The 19,035-nt window shown below is 41.8% G+C and overlaps 1 protein-coding gene and 1 long non-coding RNA gene across 3 annotated transcripts in view; one reads left to right on the forward strand and one right to left on the reverse strand.

Annotated features, from left to right (window-relative positions):
- The first annotated feature begins 625 nt into the window (after positions 1 to 625).
- Positions 626 to 19,035, forward strand: part of LOC111250742 (uncharacterized) — a 36,410-nt gene continuing 18,000 nt past the window's right edge. The window contains exons 1-3 of one of the 2 annotated variants that reach the window (XM_022806399.2): positions 626 to 1,469; positions 1,585 to 2,810; positions 14,347 to 14,557. In XM_022806399.2, the coding sequence (XP_022662134.1) occupies positions 14,547 to 14,557 (11 nt within the window). In that variant the 5' untranslated portion in view covers positions 626 to 1,469; positions 1,585 to 2,810; positions 14,347 to 14,546. The remainder of the gene's footprint in view (positions 1,470 to 1,584; positions 2,811 to 14,346; positions 14,558 to 19,035) is intronic. The other variant, XM_022806400.2, reaches the window with a different exon arrangement.
- On the reverse strand, positions 8,976 to 14,461 carry LOC147755407 (uncharacterized). The gene is made up of 3 exons (XR_015327868.1): positions 14,336 to 14,461; positions 13,832 to 13,935; positions 8,976 to 10,849 (listed from the first exon to the last, which is right to left on the reverse strand). It is a non-coding gene; the product is annotated as an uncharacterized LOC147755407 (long non-coding RNA).

The following is a 19,035-nucleotide window of genomic DNA, read 5'->3' on the forward strand; positions in this document are numbered from 1 at the left end:
CAGGACACTGCCTGCTTTTTTTTACATGGTCCTAACATTCGTTCTACAACATCCTCTACATTCATCTCTATTGTTTATTCATATATCTCTGCGGCAAACCAAACTTTTCTGCTTCTGACCACCACTGCAAGGAACAGTAGCCAGTGTGGCTCCGCGCAGCGGAACTCGACGGAAACTCCACGACCTACCTAGCAAACCGCTTCGGTGTAGCTCCGCTTTGATCGCTCCATATCATCTTTGCCCTCTCCACCTTGCTGCTTCTGGTAACGGCCTGGTTCTGATCAGGCCGATAGAGGCTAACAAGAGTGGGAAAGTCGCAGGGGAAGGACGACGCCCGCATGGACACACGGACAGATCCATACACAGCCAGACCAAGTACGTGGCGGTGCGCCGCCTGTGGATGCTTGATGGTGTACCTGTGAGTGGCTCTCTGATGGCGAATTCCGCATGGCCGGCACCGTTTTTACTCTGACTGCCTTTGCTCTGACGGCTGGCCTCGCTTTTTCTAGCCGCCGCCGCCGCCGCTTGATACTCTCGCAGGGCCACTGGTTTCTAGCGCCGTTCTGACCGCCATCACGGCGGCCGCCATCATCGTATTTGGCTCCAGTCGCTCCCTAACGTTCTTACTGCCCGCTGTGTTCCGTACATAGCACTGTTAGTTCTATTTTTCCTACGGCATCAGTTACCGTGCATGCTCGTTGCTTTTTGCTCTCTCTCTCTCTCGCTCTCTCTCTCTCTATCTATCTATCTATCTCTCTCTCCCTCACACACTCTCTCCGACTCTTCCTTTTACTCTCGCCCTTTTCTCTTTCCTTCTTTGGAATTGGGAACGCCGGCCTTTCTTGTCACCACGCACAGCGCTGCTGGCTTCACTACCGCCTCCACCGTCACAGCCACAGCCGCCGCTACCGCCACCGCCAGCGGGAGAGCGTCGGCGCACCCTACCAGCACAACGTATCGATGTACTATACTACAAGGTACAAACTAGCACACGCTACGACCTGGTAAATGATTAAACGACCAGAACAGGCAGGGTAGAGCACTAGCCGCCGACCATCGAACAGGCCAACGCCTGCGTTCTGCTCCTGCCGTCCACCGTCTCTCCACCCCCCACAGGCACGGTCGCCACCGAAGCTACCATCATCCCCCGGACGGAAGAGTAACCAGCTGCGCAACCAGTGAGTCAAGCAGGTAAAGTGCACTCTCACAGAGCAACCCTGTGCCATGAAAGCAGGAGCAGTAGAAACGTCCTCTGCACCATTCACCAGCTCCAATCGTGTCGGTCAGAAGCCGCCGTACCAAATCACTTACTGTTATACGTACTCCACGCGAATAGGACGATACTGGAGCTAGTTGACGAAAGCTGCGTGTCGTCCACGCATAAATACGACGTCGTTGAGCGCCATTGTAACGAGTGTCAAAAGCAACAGGGAAATGATCGAGAGGTAAACGCAGAGAAATTAACGTCGGTAAGCTTGCTCATCGTTCTATAATATTATTGCACAGAATCATTATTATTATTATTGTTTTGCGCATTATTATTGGGTACTTACGCTGTTGCCGTTGTTCATCACTCCGGTTTAGCCGTCGAACGACCCCTGACATAGGTGCAGCTGCTGTGCCCCACTGAATTCGCAGACTGTCAACGAGTCACCGAGCGAGGCATGGCCTTCGTCAGTAACGTCACCGAATTACCTAGCAGGCCGACCTACTACACAGTTGCTGTTTGAGTGAAACGTCGCTATTGTAACTAGTTTAAGAAAGGCTGTCGTCCGTATTACTACATGCGTGAGTGCCACCACATGTTCGTGAGATCAAGCGAAAGGAAGCGCTACAACGGCTACGAGCTCGATCGAGTCACTGTACCAGTGGTAGTCGTCGTCGACGTTACCGCAAAATCAGCTAAACGTGGTCTACAGGTAGAGCGAATAGACTGCAGAATTCCAGAATTATGGATTAATCCATAATTGAAGCAGCAGCAGCAAGAACGGAACGGGGAACCTTTGGTCGCGCCATTTGACGACATACCGTATGATGCTGAACACACGACCGCATCTGAGTTGCTCTGGTATACTGATGGTGTTAATCGGTAGAACTAACAAGGCCGTACAGGGTACATAGCAATAATCATTGTCTAAAGAATAGATTATATCATATACGGAGGTAGACCTTGCTAATAAAGTGTATGTGAATAGTGACGATGTAAAGAGTAGCGCAGTGCGACGAGCGTTCGATGAAAAAGCGAGCATTCCGCGAACTAACAGATAGAAGAGTTAAGGGCAGTCTGGATAACGGAAGTACTACAAGCAAAGAGGTTTAGGCAAAAGCCGAATTGGTCCCATGGCGTATAGGACCAAACGATTACCACTGAGGTAAAACAAAGCCGGATCCGGTTTGTTCAGTGTCAATGAATTCGGTCACAACGTATTAAGTAGCGCACCTTGTTAGATTATCGCGTCAGCCAGTTACTTATGCTGGTGTCGTAGGCTGTAGACCGCGCGTGTCCAGCAGTGCTCTCGAGCAGAAAGTAGTTGGTATCCAGTTCGCGTTTGGGCGCTCAGTGTCTGTATTAGTGAAAAAACGTCTTCGCCGCTAGTACTGCTGCTAGTCCTACTAGCCCTTTCGTTCGGACGACCAAAAATTTGTATTGCGTTGGGCGGCTTCCCACCACTTGCGCCTATTCTATTCGCTGTAACAATCATATATCGATTAAGGATACAGCCATGTATTGGGCGACAGGAACTCAACAATGACATGGCACTAGCCAGCAGGAATCAACACGGATCTTTAATGGACGCCCACCCTGTCAGGTAAGAAACGTCACGAAAAAATGCACCATAGCTCATATATCCCAGATAGTTGGCTGTCGGGTTCGGTTTTTAGTGATACCGTGACACAGAGGAGGAGTATCGATAGTTTTCTCAAACACAAGTGATTCGACGATCGACCTAGTCGACAGTAGTACAAAAATGGGTGAGCCATTATACAAGGAAATAAAGACATTTCGATTGCGAGACTCTGACGATATTTAGCTAATGCCAGACCATTCGCTGCAACGCATCATCAGTATTGGCATCGAATCTTTGTTTGTTTGGAACATACGCTGTTGTATGTAAGATTTCTGCTGAGCTAATAATGTCTAGATTTGTATGCCCAGTAATGCTATTAAGCATCAAATGCGTAGCTTCCAGCGGGAAATCAAGTGTGTCTATGTCCGGTTTTGAATTCAGGCTACCTCACCTCGTATCCCTAAGTTTAGTAGGTAAACATGTTGCCCCCGCATTATACGGGACAGACAAAAGGTTTTCTTCCGTTAAGTGTCCGATAAGTTATAGAGCCAACCATTACCTTTACGTATAACAGGCATACGGAGTCACGAATAAACGACATTGTAACGACAGGATAGGAACGCAACCGCCACCCTTTCCTTAGGCACAGTTTGAGAAACCAATCTAGATAATTTCATATGTTTGTATAGTTGCAAACCCAGAATCGTTGCTGACAAGTCGAAATTCAATAGTAAGATACTCAAGACAACTCTGTCGTCGGTCGACCGAGTTGACTGGAGAACAAAAGGGAGCAGAAGCGTAGTCACCACATCTGTCTTCTCACTCCGGCTAGCCCAGCGTTCCTTGAGCGACGATATTAGCCTTGTTTATACATCAAAAACTAGAGATTCCTCAGTGGAAAAACACTATATGTTTGACAAATAGTAGATATTTATATTTTATTATTATTACGCAGCGCTATTAGGTATGGAAGTTAAACGTAGCTATGGAAGTTAAGATAAACATACCGGTATGCAAAGATCGCATAATTGACAAAACTAGCTCATTTATAAGGCAAAATAGACACGAGACTTTAATAGTATACTTGAATGAGGTAGACCCGGAAGTGTCAAAGGTAGGTATCATTGACTGGTGCGTGAGAGTTGTATCATTCATGTCTTTGTTTAGGATAAAACACGTATTTAAACATGTTTGTTATCGCCAAATAACAACATAAACATGTTGTTAACATCGAATTAGGGTTCAATTCGCTATTTGACGTCAGGGTGCATCTGTTAATATCTATGTCAACCAAAGCTTCGAACGCTTCTAGTTCTATCGATTTGTCTCAACTATTTAAAACAAATCGAATACTACAGGTGATTAGAAAACTTTAGCCTATGCTATGCCTTCGCCAATCGTTAAACTGCGCGAAAAGTTTTACCATGCAATACTTGTGCCATTTTCTGGTAAGGATTTCACCGATCCTCGTACTTCTTTAGTAATTCCACCGTCGAACTTTTGCGGTTTCGAGTTAACCGACAGCGGTTCGTTACAGGAGTGTCCCCGGTGAGATTAAGATAAAAGGAAGCAGCGTTAGTATAGATCTCGTTCGGTATAATTCAATTATTTTCCTCTAGTTCAACTTATTTGCTACACAGTTGGCAAGGAAACTGTCCGACCAGATGGATCGTTTCATAGGCCCTTTGTCAGCTATGTAAGTCAGCGAACGAATCGCAGCCAAATGCTTATACGCCTACATCAGAGCTGGCGTCGACCGCGGAACGGACTCCAGCCGCAACAAACCGTTACGATCAGCGGTGCCAGTGATTACATGTGACTAGAATTATTACTACTAGTCCCGGATTTGTTCGCTGCCTCCGACCGTCAACGGAATACAGTGTCTAGTTCTCGATTCTGTGTTCCTCTTTCGGCCTTCTAATGACTTTTGACTCTTCCTACCTTCTGCCCGCTGCTGCTGCTGCTGCTGCTGCTATTAGACTATACGAATCGTTTTATTTTCGTTTATCTTCCACTCTTTGCTCTGCAACCGTCCGAATTATTTGCCCGATTAATAGATACAGATCAATACACTTATTGTAATTTTTGTTTCTGTTTTCTATGCCAGTAAACTCGTGAAGCTTAACAGATACAACTACCGCATCTAAGATCGCAAGAACCGGCTCTTCCCCGGGTATTTACAGATTTTCATCTGTTTCGGCCACTAATCGGATTTTACGGCTTTCGACTACCAAATTGCCCACCCATTTTTCTTATGGTTGGTAATGTTCGTTCCCTTAAAGGAAGCGACAAGGTCAAAGATATTTTGGCCTCTTAGTGTACGCGTTGCAACGATATTTCGAGTGTGGCCACACCGTTGGTAAGAGCTAGGCTAGCCTATGCATTGCTCACCGAGCCTCTCGTCTACATGGAGCAAAGACGGCAAATAGAATCCGCTGAAAAATCTTGCAAGACGGACTGACTTGTTAAAGTAAGAACGTTAAAATAGTCAGCGGACCAGAGTTACACAATAACTAGAACTATATTACTAAGCACAATCTATTTAATGCGAGAAAGCATTACAACGTAATAATTCAATGAACAACGGCAAACGTTTTATAGGCGCCAAATTGCTGGAGGCCAAATGATCTAAAACCTGGCTTGGACAACCCTAGCACAAGTAGAATAAAATCAAAGTTGGACAAAAATAAAACAACCATTAGGTTCACTTTGTATTCTAATTTGTCCTAATTCGCATAGAAGCCATATGTAGGTATCTGTAAGCAGTGTTGTAACGATTAAGGGATACATCTCGCATAGAGAAAAACGATGAAAAATTAAGTCCAAGGCTACCTTGCCGAGGAGCAAGCAATGATCTTAGTTGTTTTTAAGGAAGATAAAATCAAGTGTTAGTTCTCCCGAAGCTTCAAATGTAGGTTCAAGCAAAAATTCAAAAGGGCCTCAACGCCCTGTACCTCATATTGGCCCTAATGATAAATCAATTTTCCCGATTTTCTGTAATTGAAGAGTCACGTGATCACCCCATTGCTACTGTTCCTTCCTTCTTCTATTCAACACTAAATGGTAAACCTATATGCTGAATATTCCGGAAATTTGCTACAACCTAGCTGAGACCTGATTAAATACATGGTAGACAGTCGTTGCACAGTTATTGCAGGATTGGATTTATTCTGAGTAGTTATCCGAATTGAGTTAGGCATTTGAAAGCATCTATCAGACTCATTGAGTGTAACGAAAATGACCATGAAGTTGGATGGAAAGATCTTCTTTCGTCTTTTTTCTATCGTTTCACAAAGTGCCTTTGGCAGCCCCTTCTTCTGAACCCTGTAGTTAGTTGCGTTCGAGCAATGATCTGTCGCAAGGCCAGTAACACCAGCGATGCTATATGTCTGCCAAAATGAATTTCATCTCACCCTTTTAACTGAGTGAAGGCAATTGGCATGTTACTACAAGGACACTTTGGTATGTGCCGTGGCGTATATCATACGGATTCAGTCACGATACGGATCCTCGATTTAGGAGTCCTTTTTCCCCAATAAGAGTAATGAAAGAATAAACACTTGCTAGCGATTAGAAAGAAAGAATACCCTCTAAAGTAGTCCTTTACTAACGCGCTTCGTTATGTAATATTGACTCCTGGGCTCTATTTTCATACCAGTGTCACACGGCTTACTTAAATAAAGGGCAAAGTGCTTAATACTGATCATCTACCTTGCAAAACATTTTAGTACGCTAAAATTTAGCTAATGAAAACGGGCGTTCCATTTCTAATGATAGTAATTCGTAAGAACATCATACAAGTCAAAAGCGTGGCTTGTTCTATGCATGCGTATAAAAATCGAGCAAACCCTCAGACCTGTTTTTCATTTAAATTTTCATCCAAACGACTACCTGCGAACGTATATGTGCGTTTTCCATTTACCATCGTCGACCATAAGAAAGGTTTCAGTAATACAATAGATCCACAGAGGATAGTAGCTGCCCTGATGATATGATATCCTCTATTCAATTCAAGGTCGAAAGAAAAACTCTAATTCGATAGTATATACGACATGGTTAACTAAGATTGGAATTAAGCTATCGCTTTTAGACAAGGCGTACGCACAAATATCTGATGTGTGTTGACGAAGATATCGAAAAAAAAAAAAGAAAAAAAAAGTAATAATAACAATAACATACTTCATAGCTATGCTGAAAACGAGTTTACCAAATTCTTATCTCTCTAGACCTGTACCATGGATCAAGATTTGTCAAAACACCCCCAATGGCATGAATCTTCCTGACTTATGCACTACATCACTGCGATCAGCGACTTATATGCATTTTGCCGTACTACCGCTAATCAATATGCGGATGACACGGACAGAATGTAGGACTCGCCTAGGATTTGTCTCTAATTTCCAATAATTATTAAAACATATACTTCTTATACTGTAGTTTCTTAGAGAATGTGAATCGTATTATTATCTCGTACGGATAGATAGTATATCTCGACCATTTTATAGCTTAAATACCACATCGCAGATTGTAGGGATGTTATGTAAAACATTATATATAGGTGTATTATAAAAGAATCGATGGCACAAAAACCTATTTGACGCTTATGTTATATAGTATTACGTTTGTGCGCATACCGTACCCAATCAAAGGAGGGACTGTTTCATGAACTTGATCTTTCCTTCGCTACTATTGCTTCCAACTAATATCACTTTAAAGACGTAAACTTTCTCTAAAAGCATGTAGGATGTTTTTTATCAACGCATAAAGTAGTATTTGGTCACGGCATAGCGAAAAACTACCAGGAAGTTGATCCGGTGTCCAACCAACCATGGTAGATCTGTACAAACGGAGTTGGATAAAGGTAACTTGACAGATGGTCACATTTTACGTTTATCAATATAACAATTTTTTAACATTTTTCAACTGCCAGAATATTTATACCTTGGTCGATTTGCTCTGAATCACACACCCGCCGCGCCATAACTATTGACGACGAGACGAAAGTTCTTAACACAAAGGCAATCCATTTCATTTGTTACGGGTGCGGGGTCAGCTATAAGTGTTGTTAGTAACGTCTACTGCACAGAACAAATGGCTAGGTAACAAGTGACCGTTTCAACTGTAGAAGTCTGTAAATTGCATTGTTTATGTGCGGTCATTGGCCAGTTAGGTGTAGATATATTATATGGATTTCAGCTCACGATTGTAGCTTGATATATTAGGGTTCATGATAAAAAAAAATCGAGCGTCGATCGGAAATCGAAGCAAACATTTTTTATATTTCAAAGTAATCCCATCACTGTAGAACTTTTGTGGTTTGTGAGCGAAGAATTGATTTTCTATTTTTTTTTTTCTTTCACAAGGACTAAATTAACATTATTAAAGAAGTTCTACAAGTGACATTCCAGTGGTAGAGAGTGAAACTTCCCATCCAAGTTCTCCCTATTTTTGCCGGGTAACTAAAAATGCAAGTTAAGTCTAGCATTACTATGGTAGAAGACGATACCTTCCTTGTTCACCAGCTTCGGCGGGTCTTTTCTTTGTTTCCTGTTTTCGTTCCCTCTAGTTATTGATAGACGGTAACAACCCACGTTGTACTATTCCTTTCTAATTCTGCCAAACACATAGCGCCAACTTGGTCGGCATTAACCTGGGCTTTGCTACAGGTTGCCACAATTTCACCGTACCCACTTTTGCCAAATCTTAGCTTTCAAAGGACACCTATATATATATATATATATATATATATATATATATAAAGGTGATACGATAAACGAATGGTGACATGATGTCCGTACGCTGGACTCGACACTTCGAGTGCGCTTGTTCTACGGCGTCGACAATGCTTCTATACAGATTTTTCGCCGGCAAGGCGACGAGAACGCTTTCAGTGCACTACTAGCGCTTGTCCCGTGTGGAGACAACAGCCATGTGATGAACCGATGATCTCATCACGCTGATGTAAATGCGTGCAAGATTGCGGAGAGAAGCATTGTAGGTTGCACCCAGGTATCGGACGGCGTAGATCCGACTCTCCTAAAGGCATGTTCCTGCGTAATTAAATACTGCGTAAGGACGATAGAGGCAGTCCCAACAGCAGTTGGCAGGACTGGATAGTAGAAGAATAGACGTATTGGATATTCCCAAAACTAACATTAATAAATAGTGTCGGACTAAAATGGGTGGCTGTAAAATTGCAACCCAGAAGAGCGCGTCAGTTAGTTGGACACAACGTTAGCCTGCTAATTAAAAAGTCCGTTCGAGTCGTTTCTTTTTTTTTTTTTTTTTTTTCGTATCACACCGAATACCAAACACACTAAGAGTGCGCTACAATATTTCTACAGTATGTTAGTTAACGCCGAATTGGTGTCTTAAATGTCGGACGTTGGAGCGAAGCTACTTAGCCATAATAAAACAAAATAATTGTTTTGTTATGGTCCCTGAACAGCTCACAGAATCAGAGCGTGATAATTCGAGAAAATACCTCATGCGCATACTATATCAAGTTAAACATACATCAAAGAGGTCTTCGTCCAACGAAGTATACGATATGTAGTTTCAATGTTCTGTTAACCCCTGTTTATGAAGAATACCGCTGCCTTATTTTTCGTTCGTTTTAGTCTTTAGTTATTTCATATCAAGATCTAGCCTCGTTGTCACAGTGGCTTGAATATATATTTATTGAATATACAAAATTATGTCTAAGGAAAAATCAATCTGTGCACCGTACGTGGTAGGATTAATTCCTGACTTCTCGACAAAAAGAGGTATATACAGCTACGGGCTACTATATACAATTTAATCAACGAAATCTTTTCAGGTAACTTGTAGTTCTTCTTAAAACGACGAAAGAAAGTTGTTATGGCACGTTTTTGTTGACCGCTGTCTAGCAGCCTCGCGTTCAGTGATGAAGGTTCACCTTCCGCTATAAGATATGGCATACAGGGAAATTTCTTGCATTCAGTTCCTCTATTTTACATTGCACAGATATAAAGTACAAAAAAAAAAATGATGCGATTTCACTCAATACATTAACGAAAACCTTGTTAAAATTTAAAGTCGACCAAAACAGCTCGCCTTATTGATCGCCTGCTATCAACGGAGCTCTGGGCTATGCTCGATTAATTCTCAAGACAGAGCAAAGAACACATATTTATTTAAAAAAAAAACACACATATACGTAAGTTGGTTCGTTATTCAAACATGCTAATTTGATTTCTGCTAGAATATACGCGCGTTTAAATTGCTTGGCTCTATTATAGCGACCCTTCGAGACTTGTTTGACCTTAGCAGAGAGGCTATTGTCGTCTGCTATTTCTTGTATAGACGCCGAAAGAACGATACAACGGTTAGTACCCAGCTACACCTAGAAAATACACTCGTCATGGTGATTTACGTACAACGCGTTTGTTGTACAACATCAATTTATGAATGTCCTTAAATTGTCCGAACTGTGCACATCGGGGGCATACCTTTCTCCATTCAGTGTTCGGTTAAATTGCGAAAAGCAAACGTATTATTTATTCTAAAGCAACATCCCCACTTACGAAGTGGTCTTAGTACACACGAATAATTTATAAATTTCGATGAATTCGAACCTTGTTAGCTGTATTTATTCAAGTAGGTTACTTTTTGTTTTCAAGATTTAAATGGGCCTCCGAACGAACGCCTCCGGGGAACACTCCTCACGACATCACAAGACTTTAGCCTCGCTATTTTTTGCAACGGTAGCCGCTAAATGCACACTTTTCCCCGCCTTTGGCTTTAAATCGATACCGACTTTAATAACACCTAGATTTTGCGAAGTGGCCACGATAGGACAGCACAGGTCGTCGTGGCAGACTTGCCTGTAGCTAGTGTTCGCTGCCCCATGGTTTACTTATTTGACATTCTTAATAAGGTCGACATCGAAGCTGCCTTTCGAGCGATAATTGCTACGTACGCAATAAATTTTATCCTAACTCTTCCGTACGATTGTGTCTCGGTGAGGGTCATACGTGAGGACGCACAAACTCGCGACTGGAGTAATCGCAATTCGTTTTCCGCTGAAGGCCGGCAGACTGAAATCGGGCATACATTTCGTACATTTAGTTTTTACTGTTTGCAGTAATGAAGGCATGACCCAAGCAGGGCCTAGTGAAGGTCAAGAGTCGAGTCACTTGAAACACGGTGCTGAAGGCAGTGGAAGTCATTGCAGCAGGAACAGCTCCCGCGCACATTTGAAATAGGAGTCAATGAAATAATCGGTGAATTTATCAGTTAGCTAATGTTGCGTTATTTGAAGATAACCCTTGTAATTTTAGCGCTCTTAACCGATTATCGATTTGAGACGGCCCAGCAGAACTAACCGTAAGTCAGTCGTATAAAGCAAACGAAGCAAAAGACCGTGGGCAAAATACTCTTTATGAAGCTCTTTCTTCTTACTAGAAGGCGAGCTTACTTATTTGACAGCGAGGAGCACAAATCTGCGTCATGAAAAATAATAGGTCGATGCTTGGTCTATGCTCTACGGTGACTTCCGTCTTCATCCGCTATATCATCAAGTAGAATAAGCGGGTTGGCGGCGGCGTGTCAATAGAAGAAACGCGTGAATCGCTCTGCCGTTTCAACCATAAAGCTCCGCGGGTAATTGCTTTTTATTATCCCGAGCCAACCTTGTCACGATTTAGTAAAATGTAACGGCATGTATGTATGTATGTATGTATCTATCTCTGATTGGTCTATTGCAAACTACGTTGGTAGTGTGAATGTTTGTCTGTAAGTGTTACGAGCTGAGCAGCCCGTTGGGCTAGAAAGTCTACGGAAGAGAAGGGGTACAGGGAACAAAAACATTGGAAATAATCCAACATAGTGATGATTTTCGATTCCAATAGAAACCGCCGTCGCTTTGTCATCGGTTATTCGACATGTAAGAAAGAGTGCAAAGGTGTTGATGGCGACTAGAAATGGCAAGCTGAAATATTAGAAACATCCATGTTTCAATAGTTCTAGTGGTAAAAATAAATTCGCTTCTCTCTTTCTTTCTCTACAAATGGTCTGACAGCATACGGTGACGAACGACACAGAAAACGTATAAACTGTAAACATATCTTATATGTAATAATGTTGTTTACTTGGGGATGTTTTACGAGTCGATCCTTAAGCCTGCCTTTTTCCCGTCTCTGTTAAAACGTCTGCATGCTCGGCTGGCTGTCGTTCCATGTCATCAGGATATTCACGATAATCCTTTGAGAGGCATTTGTGGGTGTACCTAGTCCTTTCACTCAGTGGGAAATAGAGTTCGGGCGGCAGTGATCGTTTGTCCGTAGTGTTTTACTCTTTTGAAGGTTTATATTTATTTAAGCTAAACTGTAATGAAGCTTCAGAAAAGACACACAAACTTGTTCACCGAGAAAAAAAACTGTTTACGATTAGGTTAGTAGTTTTTTTTCTGTAGTGTCCTTCATACAAATCCGAGATCAAGGATTTGCGCAAATCGATCTTGTTTTAGCTAGCTATCCTTGAAATTCAGAAGTTCACGTTGAAGGATTTATTATTCATGTTTGTGCAGTCTGAGCACGATCTTAACGTTCCTCGAAACAGGAGAAAAAACAGTACGATATCAGCAAGCACACCATGCTCCAGAGACGCGTTCAGATTTGACGCTCTTTCATTTTAATTCATCAACTAATAATCCGATCCATTTGCTTTGGTGCTGAGGCGCATTATAGCGATGACCCAAGATTGAGCTTCAGACGCTCAGTTCAACAGAGAGTGGTCGAACGACATCGAAATTGACTAGGAGATAGCTAAACGTAGCACGGCTGCCTTGCATCCTGTATGAATATCGCTATAAGAGTGTTTGCAAAACAGTCATACGTTCTAAAAGCCATCATAAATATAGGAGTAATCAAAGTCATAAAGTCAACAATACACCAAGCCAGAAAAACTCATACGATCTTGGCTTGGCTAATGGCAAGTTGAGGTGTAACGCTTGTCCTATACACTGATTGCATGCGGTAGATCCGCCTAACAAGGAATTGATGAAATCAAAGTACGTTCATGGATATAGTCTATGTCCATTAAGAGATAGAAGTTCTATCGCATCAATGGGCCTAGATAATTACACTTGATCATCGGTGTCACGAACAGAGTGATAGTCTGTATTTATATTCAGTGTAAAATATTTGGCAGGTAAGCCTGCGGTGAAACTCAGTTTTCATTAATTCAGCCAAATTTAAGGACATACACACAGTTGATGGCCGAAACCTAAACTTAGACAGTAACATGTGTCGTCTAAAATACGCTCTCATATAGAACATTAACACAGTGTCGATAGCGATCAAAAAATTAAAGCTTTGATTTTTCTATCGTAATTTTCGTTGCGTTGTCCAGCGTGACTTCTGGCTTGAAAGTTAAAAGCACGTAAAATAGATGATTAGGGATCATTCTCAACGAAAAGCTGTAGTTGTTAATTGTGGCATGTAAGCTAATAGAGGCAATGAGAAACAACCTCATTCGAAACCGGCTAAAGACAACGTCACACTTCACTTTTAGAGGAGCAACGATGTCTGTTCGTTTTCATAATGATTTTTCCGTTAGCAACCTATAGCGACGATTGAGGACGGACATCATGGTCCTTCGCTTTGAATGCAAGGTAGTCCACATCAGTCCAGATCTTTGCGAGCGATCTCGTCCAAACCTTTATTTCAAAAGGGCGTCGTTTGTGCTATTTATCTTTTAGGTTTTATTGACCATACTAGCCATGTTTCAGCTTGGCTTGCCCCTTTGTTGTTGATCTGACTCTATTCTCCAGAGTTTGTTATTTTTGTTGCTGTCATTTTAAGAGGCTGAAGTGTAGTCGAAGTAGCACTCAGCTCTCACGAGGAGTTGTCGTAACGTCGAAGAATAATTATCCAACAGAACGGTAGGAGGAAAAAACTAGCAACCAGAAATCATTTAGAGAACTGTTAAAATACCTTTTAAAAATAATTATTTTTTAATGTCTAGAGTTGCTGTTGTCAACAAAACTACGAGGGCGTACTCCATAATACTCAACTTACCTGCTGATTTGGCCGAGTAAACATCCGAAATAATTACTGACTTGACGCACCGTCTAGATACCGGACAGATCAAAAGCTGTTTCTCGTTGATGAAACGACATTACCTGTGTGGGAGAAATATTTCGTACAGTTCCTTTATGCGATGTTATCTGTCATAGGTTGCGAGCCCTGCACTACTGACTGCTGAGTTCTCCAGAGCCGCTTGTGAACAAAAGTAATGCGTAATCTAATCGCTAGATAGATTCAGCTGAATCAGAGAAAATCAATCAATCATTTTCAGTGTCAGAGTAGTTAGATCCGTCGATAACAGCGTTAGGCTTATGTAGCAAAAAAAAACAGTCACTGTACAAAATTGAGCCAATTTTCAAAACCAGGAGCACTTTTTTAAACTTTTACGAAAGAAGTTCTTTTTAAAGAACGATTTTTTTAAGGCTACACTCTTCTGATATTGTCACACTTAATTCTGTCATACTACGATTAATAACGTAATTTTTTTGTACTTACTGCCATTCCAGATAAATGGTGGCCGAGCCGTTTCGTAACCAACGGACCCCATGGAGGTTGCATAGAATAGTTGAGGGGGGGAGGGGGGTGGGGTAGCGCACAGTAAAACAGCGTAAGGCGCTCTAGTCGGCCTCAAACCTCAGATTCGCAACAGCTGTATTGGCGAGGACGAAGACGGCACGCTACCAACGTGAAAAACCTTGCGGCAATCATGTGTCTCAGGTAACATGGATACCCGGTAAAGCCCTATGTCCTCACTAGCAAGTTTTAGATCGTGAATAGAAGTATAGGTCAAAGTAAGTAGGCTTGCACCTGAACTTCAGTGAGAGAGAACGAAAAAACATAAAATTAATTAAGTACGTTGTTACTGGTTTTATCAGAGCGAGAATTTTTCTCGACTAACGAGCATGCAAATTAATGACGATATGAGGTTTCTATCAAAGAGATAGGCGACCACCACGCAAGTGCACTTATTCATATTGTTCAGATCATTCTAAACGTTTATATGCTATAGGTAAAAAGCATCAGCCAAGAATTTCTATTTATCCATTACCAAAAATGGGACTGATTAATGGCAAATATAGGTAATTTCCAGATGAGACGTAGCTGGACTACCGACGCTGCACTGATGATGGTCGTAAATACTTTACAGTATTTACAGCCTTTGATTAATGGGACTTGGTTATACGTGTCGCACACGGCCTTGACCCGTAGATGATCAGCGTGTGAACACAGGGTAAATACAGCCAGGACTGGCGTGGTCAGTAAGTTATCTTATCTAAACGCTGCTATCTTTAGCACAATGTCAATTTCGATTTTCCGCTTATGAACGGCTAGCTATTATTTTAAGTGGATATGTTTACGCTAAGTACAAATGCAACAGCCAAGGCCATAGGCGGTGTTGCCCTACGCTGGTGAATATTTGAACGGCCTAACATATTGCGTTTTATTCGCCGATTTGCAAAAAAAACATTTCGATACTCCTTAGACGTCTGACATATCATCTGCTTATCGTCTTGCCGACGCTAATTCTAGCGTCAGTCAGAGTACAACCAACGTGATTCCATAGAACGTCTGGGTTAGACTCATCTCGAAACGAATCCATAGGCGAAGTTCACATGTGCCGGTAAGCACGTCGTAAGCGATGGGGCAGACCGATAGAAGTTAGTCGCCAAGTCGGAAATGAGTTAGGACGACAAACAACGCCCAGAAATCCAGTACGCCACACCCAGAAGCACCAGTATCTATCCCATATCAGAAACTGCGGTCGCCGTTTGTAGATTTCCGCTTAGATCCCAGCAAGGGCTAAATCAAACCCACTGTGTGTGATAGAATGCGTATCTTAACATTATATTGAGTTATATTCTAAATAGCTGTTTCAAAGTCCTAGTAGTAATATGAGTGGACGTCGATGTTATTTAAAGGCCGATGTTTGATAGTGGTAGATGTGCTTCAGACTGACGATTGCTTTGAATATACGCAAAATTTCTACAAATTTATAGTCGCTAGATTTTACAATTTTATTGCGAGAAAGGCACAAATATTATTCAGGCTTTAAAAAAATAATGTACTGTGTATGGCCAAGATGCCTACTGGAAAAAAATGGCCTAAAGATGGTTCTGTCGCTTTCGTTCTAGGGATTTCAATGTGAAAGATGTTGTCCGTAGTGAATCATTAATTTCGAAAAAAGGTAGGCAAAATTGATACATGTGTAGCCAAAGAACTTAACATCTGCTACCAAACAGTTTAACACCATTTAAAGGAAGCCGGCTACCAAAAGAAGCTTGATGTTTGGCTGGCGCACGAATTAAGGCAAACTCGAACCGAAAACTCAATCCATCTGCGAAACTCGACGGAAATTCAAGCAAATAAAGCAATTTCTAAAGCTGTCGATCACAAACAGATCGCATACAACAATAATATGCAAGTTAATCAATATGTTCGACACTCTGTGGCACAAAGGTGATGCTATGTGTTTTGTAAAAACGGAAAAAAAATCGTCAGCTATGACTGCCTCGAATATCGCCTACCACCAAGAAACATCGACCAGAACTATTTAACAGAAAAGGCATCTTTAGCTAGCCGACAAACATAAGAGGTTTTGTAGAAGACGGTTTCTGTAGTAAAGTTCATTTAGTTTCACAAACTAGATGTCGAACTACTTGTAACACCTCCTGGTTTAGATAATGATGAAATTGCCAAACGAAATCGTAGAACTTCACCGGTCGAAATAGTTTGCAATGCGTACTTAGTTAGATAATATTATTTGGTAATATTCAGACCTTCCCAAAGTATAGTTACATAAAGCCTAAAGACATTTACTATACGTTTGAAATGTAGTCGGCGGGATCAATTATTCAACACGGATACTCCGCTGATTCGTACACAAAACGCCGTATGTGTGTCGCAAAGTGAAACATAATATAGTTATTCTTGTACGATTTGTTTCTGTCGTATGGGTTAAAGTTCGGTGTAATGATGGCGCTAGCAGTTTTTAGTTAAAAAATGTTTAGGACAAAACTGAATTGATATACCTAGACGCGCCAGTGTGAAAAACTAACCTGGCTGCGAAATAACCTGGCAGCTCGGTCGCGTGTTCAAGCGTGAATAGGGATCGTTAACGTTTTGGCCTTCGAGGCCAAGTGACGCCCTTAACAGTAACGATACCAAAAGCCAACAAAATTCACAGCAATGGTTTCTCTTTTTTTTTTTTTTTTTCAATCTAAAAAGGATTCCGTTTGACAAGCAAAGCGCATGGAACGGCTGAACGGCCTTCCGAACTGCCAAGTGGGCGAACATACATATTGACGAATTCAAAAACGATCATTGGATAAAGGATGGAGTTAGCAGAGTAAACGAACGAACGAACGAAAAGAGCCAGAAGGACCAGATTCGATCTAGAGAAATAGTTAAACCTCTCTGTAGATCTCCACACATGTGCACATATGTGGCGGCGTGTGAAAATATTCTGTGTATAGTGCCGTCTGTGCCAATGTGCGTATGCCAACAGTCGCGTGTCGGCTCGCGCGCTCCTTTTTGGCTATAGCTTCCCTTATGGCAGCATGTTCGGTGTGACCTAGGCGGGGCTGTTCTTACTGCTGCCCGCACAACTTTCCCAAGCGCAAACAGCATTCTTGGTCCGCATGAGGCAAAGCTTTAAAAAACTTATCAGGAGGGCGGGCTGGCCAGAGGAATTTCGAAGGCTATTGAGGCCCGACTGCTGCCATCAGCGCTGAGCGGTCCGTCTTCAGTGATAAGACAGCTGCCACTATGGTCTCTTACTACGGCTGCTACCTGCTCCTCATTTGTTATCTCTTCTTTTCGAACCTACGAAAACTAAAGTCATTCTATTACTGAGCGTGCGCACGTTCCGGCTATCCTTTGAATCCTGCTCCAGTCAACATCAGGGTCCAAGTCTAGCTGACACCATTGACGTCATTATCGCCGTCAATGGTTTACAAGTTTCGTTTCCACCTGCACACGACAGGTGCAGGACTTCTCCGTAAAGTCACCACACAGCGCTTGGCCTACTTCTGCCGAATTGGCAACTTCAGAAAGGTCGCTTCTGTTGAGGTCGTTTAATTAGCGTATGAGAATGTCTCTCTCTCTCTCTCTCTCTCTCTCACTCGATTTCTGTGTTGTTACTTCTCATTTAATAATCCTACCGGTGGATGTATTAACTTATGGCATGTAGGCGACATTGTGCATATCATGATGACGAAGACAAGAGGATCTATTAGGAAAATCGAGACTTTGTTTCATGTAAACCATTGCGTTTAACTGGTCATTTGTGTTGTGTGTTTCTATTGTGTGTCCATTGTGTCCAAGAAGGAGTGGAACCCCTAGGCGTTTTGTCTGCCTTTTCTAAATCTGCTGCTGTTCGAAATTGTTCGTACACTCTTTGAACGTTTACAAACTGTTCTTTAGACCGAATGCTGGGGTCACCGGTTTGTTTTTAGGTACCGAACTATACATAGGCGTCAGCCTATGAGTTGATGATTTTTGAGTCAGGTGCTGTTTATAACGATAAAAAAACATCAAGGCAATCGAATTGAGCGATTCAGCAAGCCCTAAATATAATGTTTAAAAAATTGAAGAAAACTTCCTTCTTTGAATGGTTCCATAACACTTACAATTCGTCATTTCTCGAATCGGGTGTATATATATAGGTATATCCCGCGAGAAGACTGCAATATTTTAGTTACGTGTTTTTCAGGTTTTTGAATTAAATCTCTCTCTCTCTCTCTCTCTCTCTCTCTCTATATATATATATATATATATATTTTTTTTTTTTTCTTCTTCACACACAATATTTTCCATCAACCTTAATTTTGTTCTGCAAAAGGAAGAGTTGGTATAACTTAATTAGTTGAAGTTGTTCAAGTGCTTCTAGGCAGTCCGTAATAGAAATAAAATTTTCCCAACGTTTCCAAGGCGTCTTGTCGAATTAGTCAATCTCTATTAATAGAAAACACGTATTATCAATACTTATCTAAGCTTAACCGTCTAGATTAATAAGCATCTATTCTATGTAAAGATAAACTGTGTCTTTAGTACATGCGACATTTGCACCTACAGAGTCTTAAAAGGGTTCAACGTTCAATTCAGGGATATAGATCCTGTTACTTGCTACCTGAATACGTAGATTTCCCCTTTAGCAATTAAAGGCTTGGGCATACAAGCTATTGCGGCGGCTATTA

The sequence above is a fragment of the Varroa destructor genome, unplaced genomic scaffold (assembly GCF_002443255.2).
Source record: "Varroa destructor unplaced genomic scaffold, Vdes_3.0 BEIS01000005.1, whole genome shotgun sequence".
NCBI lineage: Eukaryota > Metazoa > Arthropoda > Arachnida > Mesostigmata > Varroidae > Varroa > Varroa destructor.